This window comes from Mustela nivalis, assembly GCF_964662115.1.
Source record: "Mustela nivalis genome assembly, chromosome: 10".
In the NCBI taxonomy this organism is placed as follows: Eukaryota; Metazoa; Chordata; class Mammalia; order Carnivora; family Mustelidae; genus Mustela; species Mustela nivalis.
Genome location: NC_139029.1, coordinates 16,145,443 through 16,161,172, shown reverse-complemented (window position 1 = coordinate 16,161,172; position 15,730 = coordinate 16,145,443). Strand labels below are relative to the sequence as shown.

The following is a 15,730-nucleotide window of genomic DNA, read 5'->3' as shown; positions in this document are numbered from 1 at the left end:
AGGGAGTTTGGTAACCTGCTTACAGTTCATACAGCTGGCTGGCGGAAGAGCCAGGGTGGGCTCTGGGGCTCTTGACTCTCATGCTTGGCTAGTCCCTGCCCTGGCAGCTCCCCGCTCCAGGCAGAGCAGAACTCAAAGAAAGTGACAGAATAATCTGCATGAGAAATCTGTCCCAGAGCTCAGGGGAGACGCTGTCCTCCCCCCAGAGGCTTCCCTCTTGCCTAAGGCCAGTCACCAACCTGGGAACCACCCAAACCAGCCAGGCAGCTTCCTGCCTACCCCCTCCCGGGCTGAATGGGGCAATTCTGAAGGGTGTGAGCTGTCCCAGGCAAACTAGGCCAGGGATCAGCCAGGTGTTACTGGCTTGCTGTGTGGCCTTCAGTAGGCTTCGTAGCCTCTCTGTGCATATGTCCCTCTATCTGTACCCTTCCTGTTGAGAGGATGATCTAGTACCAGGCAGGAGGAAGGAGTGGGGTAAAGTTAGGGGATGAGTCTGACCTTCGTCTTGCCATCCTCATCCTCATGGTGATCTCAGTCTTCTGAGGGAGAGGACTTAGGGCAGACCCCAAAATCTTCCCACACTTCAGGCCAGGGCCCACCAAACCCAGCTGATTCTTAGCAGCTATGGGAGGAGGTTGGGTGGGTGAAGGGGCTCAACCCTGGGAACGGGGCTGGTTGGGTCTATTTGGGTGTGGGGGGGCGGGGTTTACAGTAAGGGCTCCCGGGGTAGGAGTTAGTTGGATTGTGGCTCTGAGCAGCATAGGGGAGCATGAAAGCGCAAAGTTGCCTTAAAGGTAGCAAAGTGTGCTGTGGATTCCCGACTCCAAGCGCCCCTTTGGGCACATTGTTCTTTCTAAACCACAGGATTCCAAAAAGCAGCTGGAGAAGGCGTGGAAGGACTATGAAGCCAGAATGTAAGTGGCTACAGTCAGGGTGGGTTTCCAGGGGGATCATGTCAGTGTTGCAGCAGGAGGCTAGACGCTGGGGAGAACTTCCATGCTGCCCGAACATGTCACCCACAAGTGCACGGCCTCTCACTCTCTAGGGGCATTCATAGGGGACGATTTATGCCCAGGCCTGATGGGAGTCTAGGGGCTGGGCTGCGAGACCACCGAAGGGAGGCAATTGTGAAGGGACCTCAAGATGCTGCTCTCAGAGGCCCATCTGCTCAGTGGTGCCAGATGTGGGCAGAGGGATGGAAAAAAGCGATCACTGACATACCAGCCACTTAATCCTCACAAGCACCCAGCCCTGTGCAGGAGGGGTTAGCGTCCCGATTGTCAGAGGAAGAATTGGAGGCTCAGAAGGGTTAAGTCACTTGCCCAAGGCCACACAGCTAGGCAGAGGAAGGATTGGGATTCGTGTTCCTTGATCCTTTTTCTGCAACACTAGGTGGTGTCTCGAAACATTTTGGTGGACATAGAGGAGGGAAGGGAGTTTGTGGTCATACCCAAGCCTCTTGGGTTCACCACACCAGACACTGGACCTCTCACCAGCTACGGGGCCATCATGGGGACAGAAGGAGCCAGTTCCCCCTGAGAGAGACTCCTCTGTCTGCAGGACTCTGCCAGGGCCCGCCCAGGCTCACCACACCTCAGAGCACTTGGTGGCTGTTTGTAAAATTTTGTTTCTCTTGCACTTTGCGAAAGCAGTATGTGTCCATTGAGAATAACTTAGAAAATAAGAAGACGCAAAAGAAGAAAACATTTTAATTATCCTTAAGAGAGGATTAGGGCAACGTGGGGACGTGACACTACTTCTCTGTTCTTTGTATATTCATACATAGTATGAGCGGACCCTGTCATTTTGTCACTTACAAACATGGGGGTAGAGAAAACTACCAAAACCAAGAGGAAAATTCTTAATTTCCGAGTCTCAAGTAGTAACAGCCTTCTGATCATTTTATTAAAATATTTTATTTATTTATTTGACAGAGATCACAAGTAGGCAGAGAGGCAGGCAGAGAGAGAGAGAGAGAGGAGGAAGCAGGCTCCCTGCAGAGCAGAGAGCCTGATGTGGGGCTCAATCCCAAGACCCTGGGATCATGACCTGAGCTGAAGGCAGAGGCTTTAACCCACTGAGCCACCCAGGTGCCCCTCTGGTCATTTTTCTATGCATAAAGAAATATTTTTACAAAACTGAGAACATAATAGTCATACTTTTTTTTAACTTAAAAATACATCATGACCATCTTTCCACATTGTTACATATTCTTATACGACGTCACTTAAATGGGTGCCAACATATGCATGATTCGTAATGTATTTTGTCTTCCCTGCCTTTGGGGAAGCATCCTTGGAATGAGATCTTGGCTCCTACCCATAATTATTGCTTGTGTAGGATCATTCTAAGTAGATCCTGGAGCTTTATGGTTCCTCCAGCCCCAGGGCCATGGGGATCTCCTGAAGCGAAAGGAAGGCCAGGACACCCCCCCCACAAGCCTGTGCCAGCAGTATCCCCATCTACACTGCAGCTGTGCATGTAGACCCCGGGGCGAAGGTCACGGGAGCTGTGGTGGGCATGGCCATTTGCTCTCACAAGAGGCCCAGGGATGGGCACGCACACGCAGGCAGTCTTGTCTTTGGGCTTGGATGTGGGGTCGTCACATGGCCTGCATCTTACTGAGTCTCCTTAACCAAGCCCACAGCCTCGCAGGACACCGTGTACCAAATGAAAGAATAACCCCCACCTTCCAGCCTCCTCCAGGCAGTTCTGCTTTTATCAGAGTTTCCATCTTGCTCTTGCCTGTAAGGTGTTGTTTCGAGAAAAGATGCTGCAGTTGGTGGGGAGAGGGGCTCTGTGAAGATTCTCCAGTGAGGTATCACCGGGGCCCAGACTGGACCCCAGGGCTTCTGAGTCTGGTGGTCTCTCTGAGTCCTTATGCTCTGTGGCCTCCCGGCCTCTGCCATGGGCGCTATACAGGCTGAGCTCCACATCCCGGCACAGGTGTCCGTGTACACTCCTTTCTGTGAGGGCTTCAGGTATGGCTAGATATTGGCGAGCCCTGCGTTTCTGTGCATTTCCACCTCCTTCCTCCCACACTGGTCTGGGCAGCAGCTGGAAAGGCCACGAACAGCATCTGTCGGATACCACCAGGAGTCGCTTCCTGGTTGGTCACAGAGGAGGGTGGGTTCTCTGTTCTGCCTGGAGCTGCAAAGAAAGGCATCCCAGGCCCTGAGCAGGGGCCAAGTTTTTCTCCGTTGTTTCACATGCAGGTCCGTTTCCTCATCTGAAACACAGGGCCGGTGGTACCTGGCAGGGTTGGCGTGGAGATGCAGTAGAACATCTAATGTTTCTACTTACATGTAATGTTCTTTACATGGCTGTGAAGCACATCAGCAAGTACTCAGTGGTCATCTTTCCGAGCCCAGAACCGTGACCAGAATAGCACAGCAAGGGGCCAAGAGGCAGGAGCCAAACCCTCGGCTCCTAGCATCCCCCCCACCCCGACCAGACTGGGATCTGGGACAATCACGTCCCTTCTCCAGGGCTCGGCTTCATCTTGTGTAAAACGATCCTTCACTGTGACCTGTCAGAAAAGACACCATGGTGGGGGGGGAGGGGCACGGGCAGTGAAATAGGTGCTGGGGATTAAGTACACTTACAGGGTGCCTAGGGGGGGGTATAGTCAGTTAAGCGGCAGACTCTTGGTTTCGGCTTGGTCATGATCTCAGGATCATGGGACTGAACCCCACATGGGCCTCCGTGCTCAGCCAGGAGTTGGCTTGAGGTCCTCTGTCCCTCTCCCTCTGCCTCCTCCCCCGCATGCTCTCTCTCAAATAAATCAATCAATCACATACCGTGACAAGCACTGAGCAATGTATAGAATTGTCGAATCACTATATTCTACACCTGAAACTAATATAACACCTATGTTAACTATGCTGGAATTAACATTTAAAAATTAAATAAATAAATACGTTTGGGAAAAAAAAGATACTGTGTCTGTCACCAGCTGGGGTGGGAGGTAGGGGGCGGGAGACCAGGCAGGACAGGAGGGATGGAGCTAATCTGAGGCACCGTGTTGGTTACCAATGTCGTCCCCAAGGCTCTGACGTCAGACAGACCTGGATCCAAATCCTAGCTCTGGCACTCAACAGCTGAGCAATCTGTGACCCGTCTCAGCCTCAGGCTCCTCAACTGTAAAAGGGGGTCATGAATCCTGCCCGACAGGGTTCTCGCGTTAGTACGTGAAGGGTCTGGCAGAGCACCCGGCATAGTAGTAGTGCTTAAAAAGAATAATTAATAATAATAGCAGCTGATACCTGTATTCAGTTAAGAGCTCCCTCTGTCCAAGGAACTGTGATAAGCTCTTTAGATCATCAGACTGACTCCCCTTGGCAGGGAAAGGGGCTGTTACTGCCCCCAACTTCTAGGTAAGAAGTAAGGGAAAAAACACCACCACAGTCCCTGCTTTGTGGATCCCACTGGTTTGTAAGCGAGAAGAGAGGTGGGTTGATAAGTGACGGAAATACAAAGCGATGGTGCCGCGGGGATGGTGTCAGCGCTGCGGTGGCAGAAAAGACAGGTGGTTTGGTTTGGGTGGGGGTGGAGGGGAGGAGGCATCCCAGGAGAGGCTGTTCAAGGGGTCAGGCTGGCAGATACTGATTCGTTTTGTTTGTTTGTTTGTTTTAAGATTTATTTATTTATTTGACAGAGAGAGATCACAAGTAGGCAGAGAAAGAGAGGAGGAAGCAGGCTCCCTGCTGAGCAGAGAGCCCGATGCGGGACTCGGATCCCAGGACCCTGGGATCATGACCTGAGCCGAAGGCAGCGGCTTAACCCACTGAGCCACCCAGGCACCCGATACTGATTCGTTTTAATTCCTTTCCTCTCCCGCCGTCCTCCTCGCTGCCCCCCCCACTCCCCATCTGAATACGAGACTGTCCCCCAAGTCCCCCTTCCATTTCTCTCAGTGTCCTCAGGAACTAGCATTTCCCTGCTTCTCACTCCCTACTCATTTTACTTCTCTTGCAGCAACTTCATTCGAAGGAAATAAAAGTTTTCCAACGGTTGAAATGTTAAGAAACCACTGGTGAACCGTTGAGGACATTGAGGGAATCGGAGTTGTATTCTCTTCTGGCCAGGGCGTGAGAGAATAAAAAGCACTCCGCAGCTGGCAGTTTGAGGTTGGCAGGTCATCTCAGGTGACCAGGTCAGCTTTGGCAGGGTAAATTTCTTAGGTTACCTTAGCGGAGACGGAGGAACAGAGCTATGGTAATTCACAAAACCGTGCAGTGTACTTTACAGCTTGTTTTCATCCTGAGCTGCCTAGCTTCTGTCCTTTAATCTCCACTAGAGCCAGTAGTCCCACCCCGAATTAAATAAATAAATAAGGAAGCACCCTGTGCTAACACACACACACACACACACATTATCTAAAGGAATCACCAGACGGCTCAGTTGGTTGAGCGTCTGCCTTCAGTTTGGGTCGTGATCCCAGGGTCCTGGGATCGAGCCCCAAGTTGGGCTCCCTGCCCAGTGGGGAGCCTGCTTCTCCCTCTCCCCCTGGTGCTCCCCCTGCTTGTGCTTGTTTGCTCTCTCTCTCAAATGAATAAATAAAATTAAAAAAAATAAAGGAATCACCAGCGGTTATTACCATAACCATCAATATCGCTAGCATCGTCATAATCCTGCTACTTATTGAGGACTTACCGTAGGCCAGGGACGGTACCATGCATTATACCATCTGAGAACAAAACAGTATTTGTCTCGTTTTTTGAAATGGGGGAGATAAAGCTTAGAAAGTTTTATAAAAATTAGGTGAGAAAGCTGCCATTCAAACCCAGACTGTGCATTTCTAGCCACTGTGCTATGGTGCTTCCTTTTTGTCCATTTACTCTGGAGCAGATGTCTCAGTGTTAGTACATACAGAGCTTCCTCATCCTTTTTAACAGTTGCATAGTATTCCTGTAACTGGCCATAGCGTAATTTAACTACTTCCTCCTGATAGACATTTAGCTTGTTTTTCATTTTTTACTATTGAAAGATGTGGTAGCAATGTCTGTGGGAGAGTCCCCTGCCCCTGCCAGCAGCTCTGCCCTCTCTACCACCCTCCTTAGCAAGCTGCCAGGCTCACTGCTAAAACCCTGCTGTCCTAGCCAGCGCCTCTCTCTGCTGCTCATTCAGATCCCCCAAAAAGCATCTGTCATGATCCCTTAGCAGGCCCGGGTCATAGGGTCCATCCCCACCCTAACTCCACTAGCCTGTCATAGACTCCCTCTCGGGATATCATCAAGTCTTAGGGAAATGTAAAAGAGTCACTCCTAAGAAATTTTTTCTAGAAAACCTATAGAACTGTACCCTAGAGCAGTAGTTTCTCAGTCGGGGGTGATTCTGCACCCCCACATCACCCCCAGGAGATATCTCTGGTTGTCAAAACTGGGAGAGGCTACAGGAACCTTGTGGGTAGAGGTTCCAAGCATCCTACATCCACGGAACAGCCCCCCACATCAGAATCATCTGATCAAAGTATCTGTAGTTCCAGGGTTGAGAAGCTGCTCTCTGGGTCTCCAGGGACAGATTCGGAGTATAAACACTACCCCAGAGGCCTGACCTCAGTGGGGCCTGGAACTTTAAAGCCAGAATGAACTCCGCCTAGGCCATTGCTTCCCCAGTTTACAGATGGGAAAACTAAGGCCTACAGGGATCTGTGATAATAGCTATAGGGTCTTTTGTGTGCTGAGTCTGCTGTGTCCTCTCTCTCATCTGGGTACAGAGAAGGATCCCCATTTTGCAGATGGGGAGATCAAAGGGGGGAGGGGAGTGACATTTGTCATGTATCCCACAGCCATCTTTGCTTGGGGCTGGCACCTACTTGAAATCACCACTGATAAGCAAGACGTATCGTTAACAGAGGAACTGTGGTGACAGGTGCCCAGCCCCAGATGTGGAAACAGTCCCCGGCTGAGAGTGGGTGGGCTGCTGGGTGTGGGATTTCCAGGAAATCATTTAAACAGATACACCCATCCCTGAAGAGGGAAAACAGCCAACCCTGGACATCTGTGGGGGCAAGGCCCAGGTTGCTCTCAGCGGCAAGCCCAAGAGGCCCCGTCTTCACTCACAAAGAAAAGACGGGTTTGCTAAGCTTTACCTGGGAGGTTCCGTGGCTCAGAGCATGAAGGCGCTTGGTGATCCCTTAAGCCATGTGGTCCTAAACCCCTCCCAGCAAAATCACACTGGTCACCCCAGACCTCACCTGGCTCTCATCTAAGCCCATCACTTCCTGCATAAAAACCTTCCATTCCTTCCCACTGCTCTTGGGAACCCTGACATGATCTGAACCAGGCCCTGTGTGACCTGGCCCCTCTGTCCCTTACTGGGAACCACCATCTCCGCCTCTACTCCTGAGTCCTGAGGCCTCCTGCCTCCAGCCATCACAGGGTCTGATGCTCCTGGCTTCCTCCTGGCAACTCCACAGACCTCAGCTCTCACCTCGAGCAGCGCTTCCTGAGCGGCCTGTGGTCAGATCCCCATTTTAGCTTTTTGTGACTCTCTTGATGCCTGGGATCGGATCCACGTCATTCTCCCCCACCAGCCCGTGGGTTCCCAAATCTGCCTCGTTCACCGCTGTACCCACCCTGCCACACGGCTGGCGCACGGGAAGCCCCCTCGCTCTCGTGTGCTCGTGGCAGAGAGGAGCGTGGGGAGGTGGTGGGACATGAAAGGGACCCCAGTGAGAGTTGTTCAGGTTTCTCTTTCCTTGGGGCCTAGGGCCAGGCTGGAGAAGGAGAGGGACCGGGCCCGGGTGACAGGAGGGACACCTGGGGAGGTGGCCCAGGACACTCAGAGAGAGCGGCGCGTCTTCCAGCTGCACATGTGTGAGGTAAGGATGCTGCAGGGGTGAGGGCGGGGTGGATACGTCTTCCTGCCTTCGTCTCCTGAACCCCCAGGGGGGCCAAGTCACAGGTTCTGGCCCAGAGGGATGGCACCAAGGTTCAGTGATGGCCCGGGATGGGGACGGCAGCCCCCTGGCCCCCAAGATTCCGCTTCAGCTCACAACTGCGTGCTTGGCCCTGCTCTTTCCCCAGTATCTGCTGAGAGCCGGGGAGAGCCAGCTGAAGCAGGGGCCCGATTTCCTGCAGAGCCTCATCAAGTTCTTCCACGCCCAGCACAAGTAGGTCTTTGCCTTGTCCCCAGCCCCCACACCATGGTCCTTGCCCCTTAACCCTTCAGGCAACACAAAACAAGGCCCCTCCCCAGGGTCTGGCAGGCCCTCGAGAACTCTGTGCCTTGTTGGTGATGCTTTGTACAGCTTCCCTTAAGGGGGTGTAAACCGTGTATCAGGCGCTAAGTACTTTCTCTTACACATTGGCTCCCTCTCAATCCCCAGCAACCCATTTTCTCCTCAGAAACTAAGCCTGAGGTTTACTAACATCCCCCAGCTAGTAAGTGGGATCTAGACCCAGACAACTTGGGCTCCAGAGAGCGGGCTCCCGCCGGACAGAGAGCACTGCCCCAGGTGCCCCGCGATCCTTGGAGCACCTTCTCCCACACGTCCTGCTTCTCTCTTTCTCATCGTTCTCATCCCTTGCTGGGCCTCACACCTCTTAGCTTTTTCCAAGATGGCTGGAAGGCTGCTCAGAGCCTGTCCCCCTTCATCGAGAAGCTGGCAGCCTCTGTACATGCGGTAAGTTGGGCCTCGGCCTTGGGGACCTGGTCAAGCCCCTGTCTTTCCGGGGGGAGCCTGAGGGTGGGGAGAGCTGGCCCCTGCTCGTCTTGGTCTGGGCCGTGCGCCTGACCCGTCCGCTGGCTGACGGAGGGGTCCTCTGTTCCACAGCTGCGTCAAGCCCAAGAGGAGGAGCTCCAGAAGCTGATCCGGCTTCGGGACTCCCTCCGTGGGACACTGCAGCTTGACAGCAGAGAGGTCAGCCCCCGCGAATCATCCCCAAGTGTACGCCTTCTCCCAAGGCCCGCTGTGGAGGGAGGGAGAGAGGGACCCCTGCAGAATGAGGCTCTGCCCACCCAGACGCCCTAAGGTCTCCTTTGCATGTCGGAGGAACAGGAGACTCTGAGCCGGAAGAACTCGGGAGGCGGTGGCGGCGGCTACAGCATCCATCAGCACCAAGGCAATAAGCAGTTTGGGACGGAGAAGGTGGGCTTTCTCTACAAGAAGAGTGACGGGTAAGTGACCCCGAGAGCTTGACTAACTTGCCCAAAGCCACACGGCCAGTAAATGACAGTAGGGGGACCTGCCCGGGGGAGCCGATCTCATCATTTACGTAGACTCTGCGGGTTCCAGGACCCTCCACTCTAGCAATGCAAAATCCTCCAAATCCTAAGCACGTGAACTTCTCCTAGAAGTCACTGGTTGTTCCTGACTTGAAAAAGAATAAAAGCAGCTGCTAACAGTTACTGAGCACTTATTATGCCCTAGACCATCCCCGTGCTCTTCTGTTGAACCTCTGTAATATACTGAGTATGCCTGGAAATGAAAGTGTGGACTGTGCCTTGCTCCCTGGTGTAAAAAAAAATCAGTGTGTAAAATGCAAAGCCTCCATGGGATGTTCCCATTTCTCCTGACTAATCAGTTTTTATCAGAGAATAATAATTTTGGTATACTAATTAATATTTACTTCTTGAAGAAGTGTTAAGTAGCTTTGGATCGTGGGTTTGCCAAATTTATTTGGGGGGGGGTCTCAATATTTATCTTGCTTTATCCTTAATCGTAATGCAGCTGTTGTGGTCGAGAGCCTGATCCTCCTCTCAGTCTGGGAGTTCCCTAAAGTCCGGAGCTGTGTCTCCTTTATCAGAGTAGTGGCTCTCAGAAGGCCAGGGTCACGATTCCCTTCAGAGTCAGGATTCCCAGAGAGTGGGGGCTCGGTTTCCTCATCAGACTGGGAGGTACCTCAGGGCAAGACTACGTCTCCACCATCAGAAGGGAGCCCCAGAAAGTGAGGGGTGTAGGGGTCAGGGAATGAAGAGGTGTGGCTGGAGGTCAGACAGGTGGGGCCAGGGACCTGGTCAGAACTCTGTTTTCTGATATGGGGGAATTAGGTGTGAGCCTTGGGTCACTGTCTCTCTATCCCTCTGGGCTCTAGAATTCGAAGAGTCTGGCAGAAAAGGAAGTGTGGAGTCAAGTATGGCTGCCTGACCATCTCCCACAGCACGGTGAGGCCTGGAGGGGGCACGATCGATAGGTCCTCTCTTCACTTCTGAACAAACAAGTGTCAAACCCTCCCTCCAGCCCTGGCCCCCAAACCTGGATCCCGATCCCTGGAGACCCCCTGTGGGAGGAAGGCTGGGACTCAAAGCTCTCAACCTAATCTTGGCCCACACTCCACATCCCTGAGGCGCTGGAAGAGGGAAGACATGAACCGGAACAGGACAATTATGCCCATTTAACAGACTGGGAAAATGGAGGCCTGCGAGTTTGGGAGACCCAGAGGGGCACATGTGTCCTCTCTCCCCAAATTCCCACAGATAAACCGGCCCCCAGTGAAGCTGACCCTGCTGACGTGCCAAGTGAGGCCAAACCCTGAGGAGAAAAAGTGCTTTGACCTGGTGACCCGTGAGTACTCCCCATCTCCTCCCTACAACTGCCCAGCGCATCTCTAAGAGACCTGCCGGCTCCCTGGAGGCTTCAGTTAGGGCCCCGTGTCCAGTCCCCAGTGTGTTTATCAGACGGCTGGCCCTGCAGGCATCAGACACCTGAGGCCCTGGACGCTGTTTTTAGAGGCTTTACTCTACAGACTATTAAATATTAAAATGTACCTTCATCCCACATTAAGTATGATTATTTCTGTAAAGTATATTTAAATGGATTTGGGTGATTCAGCTTTGGAAGTTATTATTTAACATTTTCACTCTTCATCCTTTGGAAGCTTTGGTGCCAGGTTTTACGTGGGGGTCAGTGCAGGCTAAGAAAGACCTAGATCTCATTCTAGGGCAGCTCTCTCTGGCAAGGATGTGATGTGGGGATCCAGTAAGATGATGGGGAGTATTCAGAAGAGAGGTACAGATATAGCACTGTCAAAGATAAAGGAGGAGAAGGCCTGCCCTGCTGTGGCAATCAGGAAAGGCTACTTGGAGGAGAGAGCCTTTGAGAGTAGCCTTGAAGGACAGAGATCGCTGAGTTTGGGGGAGGACGTTTCAGGAGACAGGACTGGCATGATGGAAGGCACGGGAGTAGGAGAGTAGGTCTGACCAGGCTGACCAGAGTGCAGAGTTCGCAGAGGAGAGTGGTGTGAGATGAAGCCTGGGAATGCCTCTTAAAGTTTCAGACCTTATTTTCTGGCAATAGGGAGCCACAGAGGGTCCTGAAGGGGGGGTGGCCTGATGAGATCAGAACCTTGGGCACAACAGTCTGGCGGATGGTACAGGTTGGGGAAGGGGGAGCTGGGGAGCAGGGAGACCAGACAGGAGGCTGAGGGCCCCACGTGGGGTGGTGGCAGTAGGTTTGGAGGATACCCTGTCTCTGAGCTGGGGTTGGGGGGGTGGTCCTGGAAGAGGAGGGCCTTGGTAGGATCCTCCTTTGGAGGTGACTTCTGAGAAACAGCCCATGCTGCCAGCCACTATCCTTGCCCATGGTTATCTGCCTGCCCCCCAGCTCCCAGCTAGGCAGAGTCTGGAAGGGAGCCCCAGAAAGTGAGGGGTGTAGGAGTCAGGGGATGAAGAGGTGTGGCTGGAGGTCAGACGGGTGGGGCCAGGGACCTGGTCCAGGACTCTGTTTTCTGATACAGGGGAATTAGGTGTGAGCCTTGGGTCAGTGTCTCTGACACTGGGGACAAAGTTCCACCTCGACCCCACCAGCTGGGTGAGGGCTCCTTGCATTTCTCTGGGCCAAACATACCCCCTCTCCCCACAGACAACAGGACATACCACTTCCAGGCAGAAGATGAACATGAGTGTGAGGCGTGAGTGACACCACCCTCCCCCCTTTCTAAGCCCCCTCCATCTCTCCCCACTCCCCTCCCAGCTGGAGACAACCTGGGGGTGGGGACAGGGGAGCCTCATCTACCTCCCAGCCAGGTGTCCCCACCCATGCGGGTATCACTCCCATGCCCCCTCGCACCCTTTCCGTAGGTGGGTGTCAGTGTTACAGAACAGCAAGGATGAGGCCTTGAGCAGTGCCTTCCTCGCGGAGCCCAGCGGCGGTGGCCCGGGACCCTGGGGGGGCGCCGGGCTGGACGGGGAGCCCCAGGACCTCACGAAGCTGCTCATCGCCGAGGTGAAGAGCAGGCCCGGGAATGGCCAATGCTGCGACTGCGGGGCTGCAGGTGGGCCAGCGAGGGGTGGGGAGAGAGGAGGGAGCTGGCTGCGGAGGGGAAGGGCCGGCGCCTCCAGGCACGAGCCGCTCTCTCTTGCAGACCCCACGTGGCTCAGCACCAACCTGGGCGTGCTCACCTGCATCCAGTGCTCGGGCGTCCACCGCGAGCTGGGCGTGCGCTTCTCGCGCATGCAGTCCCTCACCTTGGACCTTCTAGGCCCCTCCGAGCTGCTGGTGAGGGCGGGGCGGGGCCAGAGGGGTGTTGGGGCATGGCTTAGTCGGGGCGTGGCTTGGGCCGACTGGCTCTGCCCTAGGGTTTTGCGCTCGGGTCCGGCGGGGCGAGGTGGGGGCAGGATCCTTAAGATCCGGAAAGGGGAGGGTCGGGTCCGGCCTCTGCAGGCTCCGTCCTCCAGGGGCGCTGTCCTAAAGCACCCGTCTTACCCCACCGCTTTCTTGCGACTCCAGCTGGCCTTGAACATCGGAAACACGCGCTTCAATGAGGTGATGGAGGCCCAGCTGCCCGCACAAGGCGGCCCTAAACCCTCAGCTGAGAGTGACATGTAAGGGGATTCTCAGATGGGGGTCGGGCCGTGCGTCCTGGCTGGGGATTCTGCTTCTCCAGCTCCTGTAGTCTCAGGAGGATCTTGGGCCAGAAGTCTAGGGAGAAGGGAGCCGCAGATCTGGACGAGTACAGGACATGGGGCAGGGGGTAGATCCGTAGCTCCTCTGGGATGGTTCCAGGGGTCAGCTGAGTGGAAACGGCCCATGCTCTGAGACTAAGGTTGACTTCGGCAGGAGCACGCGCAGGGACTACATCGTGGCCAAGTATGTGGAACACAGGTTTGCCCGCCGGTCCACACCCGAGCCTCAGAGACTCCGAACGGCCATTTGCAACCGGGACCTCCTGTCAGTACTGGAGGCCTTTGCTAATGGGCAGGACTTTGGACAGCTGCTGCCTGGGCCTGAGGGACAGGTGAGGAGGACCCCGTCCAAGGGCCACCTATATCCCACCCCCTCTCATACTCCCCAGTCCTTCTCCAGGACCAGCTATCACTCTCCTCTGCGCCCCCCCCCCCCCCGGACATCTGTTCAAACCCCACCTGTTGGAGGGGTAAATGGGACAGAGCACTTCCATGGGGCAGACCTGGGCCAGAGTCCTGGCTCCGTGTTTTCCTAGCTGTGTGATCTAGAACAGGTGACTTCACTTCTCTGAGCCTCCGTTTCTCATCTGTGAAATGAGTGGATGATAGCACCCCAGGGTTGAAGTGAGAATGAAGCATGTAGTGTAAAGGGCCAAGCGCATAATAAGTGTGCAAGAAATGTTAGTATCTTTCTTTTTCCTTGACTAACCTTGGACATGGGTAAAGGTGAGTCAGATTAGGTCAGGGAAGCCTGTTGCCTTGGTGATTCTGGTAGCAAATACCCCATGAGCCAGGGAGTTGGGAGGGGAAGGGTGTCAGAGACATCTGCAAGGTTTAATTGGCAGGAGTTGCTGACTGTAGATGAACAATGGATGTCGTCTTTGAACTGTCTGATATCTTAGTGGGACTGTCCAGTGGGCAGTGAGGGTGCAGCACTTAGATGAGGTAAGAATTTGGAACAGCCTTCACATGAGTGAGAGCTGAAAGCCTGAGGTTAGCTGAGCTCCCGGGGGACCAGCGAGAGAGAGGAGCAGAGAGAGCAAGGCCGGGGCTAAGAACCGAATTTGGGAAGCACGTGTAACTGGGAGCAAGAGGAGGCAGAGCCACGGAAGGAAGCATGGAGGAAGGGTCTCTCCTCGCAAACACGAGTCTCCCTCTCCGCAGTCTCCTCTCTCAGGGTTCAGGCAGGTTTATATCTGGAGATGTCGGGGGGCAGCAAGAGTTCAAAAGGGTGATACTGGGTTGGGGGCAGGTGAACTGGGGGAATCTCAGAGGTGTGGACATGTACCCAGGCACCTGGAGAGCTTGCCCTGCACTTGGCCATCAGAGTCGCCAGCCCTGCCTCCTTGCCCCTGGTGGACTTCATCATCCAGAATGGGTGAGAGCGTCCCTGCCCATCTGCCCACCTCCTCATCCTCCTCTCCCCCCCACCCCCCCGTCCTGTTCCTTTCTCTTCTCCACAACCCTTCCCGCCTCCCCCTTTTTCTCCCTGACTTTGACCCTCCTCCCCTGTCTGTTCACCTTCCTGCCTCCCTGTCTTCCCCCGACAGAGGTCACCTGGATGCCAAGGCTGCTGACGGGAACAGCGCTCTGCACTGGGCTGCTCTCTACAACCAACCTGACTGCCTCAAGCTGCTGCTGAAAGGGAGAGCTTTGCTCGGCACAGGTGGGGCTCCCAGCACGTCCCCCAGCAGACTTCCATTCTTTCCTGCCCCTGGTGTGGAACTTCCTGCCCTCTTCCCAGACCAAGGGAGTGGGTAACAAGCACAGACTTTGCAGACAGACTGGGGTTCTAATCCTGGCTTGCCTCTGACCACCTCTGTGACCTTGGGATTTGTCCATTCATCTCTTAAACCTCAGCTTCCTCGTGTGTAAAGTAGGTATAATACCACTGGCCTGGCAGACCTGCAAAGAACATAAAATGATGTTTCTGAAAGTAGCTAACCAAGTAAATACTAGCTGAACGCAAATAATAATGATTATAATAGCCACTATTTACCGGCATAGTAACTCCTTTAGTACTCACGACAGCCTCTTCAGGAGGTTACAAGTATTACACTTATTTTATAGATAAGAAAATCAAAGCTCAGAGACAGTAGGTAACTTGCCCAAGATCACACAGCCAGGAAGTAGCAGAGCCAAGATTCAAACACAATCTGATTTCAGAGGCCCATCGTAACCTCTAAGCTAGAATGCATTTGACCTTGACCGTGACCCTTGGCTTTACCCCTCACAGTGAACGAGGCAGGAGAGACAGCTCTGGACATAGCCAGGAAGAAGCAGCACAAGGAATGTGAGGAGCTGGTGAGGTCTAGGAAAGGAGGGGAAGCCCCTTACCCTGTCGGTCTCTCTGCCGAGCCCCTGATCCTCTGAACTGCCAGGACTTTGTTATTGGCAGCTGGAGCAGGCCCAGGCTGGGACCCTCACCTTCCCTCTGCATGTGGACTACAACTGGGGAATCTCCCCTGAGCCTGGCTCTGACAGTGAGGAGGACGAGGAAGAGAAGGTGAGTCCCGGCCCCGTCTCTCGGGCCTTTGTTAGCCCATGGAAGGAGCCCGATGGGCCTGGCAGGGGGAGGGCCAGGGCTGAACTGGAGGAACCAGACCATCCTTTCTCCCATTCTTTTGCCCCTGCAGCGCTCTCCTCTGAAGCCCCCAGCCCAGGCCCGCTGGGCCAGCGGGAGGGTCGACCTCAGCAATAAAACCTATGAGACCATCGCCAACCTGGGATCAGCTGCCCCTCAGAGCCAGAGTGAGGCCTGCCCCCCACCCTTGCCGGTCAAAAACCCTTCTCGGACCATGGTCCAAGGGCGTGCAGGACATGCCAGCGGAGGTATGGCCAGCCACCCGGAAAAGTGCTCCCCACACCGTTCACGGACGGT

The 15,730-nt window shown here is 54.3% G+C and overlaps 1 protein-coding gene across 1 annotated transcript in view; it reads left to right on the top strand.

Moving 5' to 3' along the window:
• The window catches only part of ASAP3 (ArfGAP with SH3 domain, ankyrin repeat and PH domain 3), a 46,932-nt gene that overhangs the window by 28,184 nt on the left and 3,018 nt on the right, over positions 1 to 15,730 (top strand). The window contains 18 exon segments of the mRNA XM_082687896.1: positions 865 to 914; positions 7,714 to 7,825; positions 8,031 to 8,116; positions 8,554 to 8,629; positions 8,780 to 8,866; positions 9,005 to 9,123; positions 10,041 to 10,110; positions 10,423 to 10,510; positions 11,807 to 11,855; positions 12,025 to 12,218; positions 12,309 to 12,442; positions 12,674 to 12,768; positions 13,004 to 13,181; positions 14,142 to 14,227; positions 14,400 to 14,515; positions 15,086 to 15,153; positions 15,248 to 15,355; positions 15,486 to 15,681. Coding sequence (XP_082544022.1) covers positions 865 to 914; positions 7,714 to 7,825; positions 8,031 to 8,116; positions 8,554 to 8,629; positions 8,780 to 8,866; positions 9,005 to 9,123; positions 10,041 to 10,110; positions 10,423 to 10,510; positions 11,807 to 11,855; positions 12,025 to 12,218; positions 12,309 to 12,442; positions 12,674 to 12,768; positions 13,004 to 13,181; positions 14,142 to 14,227; positions 14,400 to 14,515; positions 15,086 to 15,153; positions 15,248 to 15,355; positions 15,486 to 15,681 — 1,912 coding nt within the window.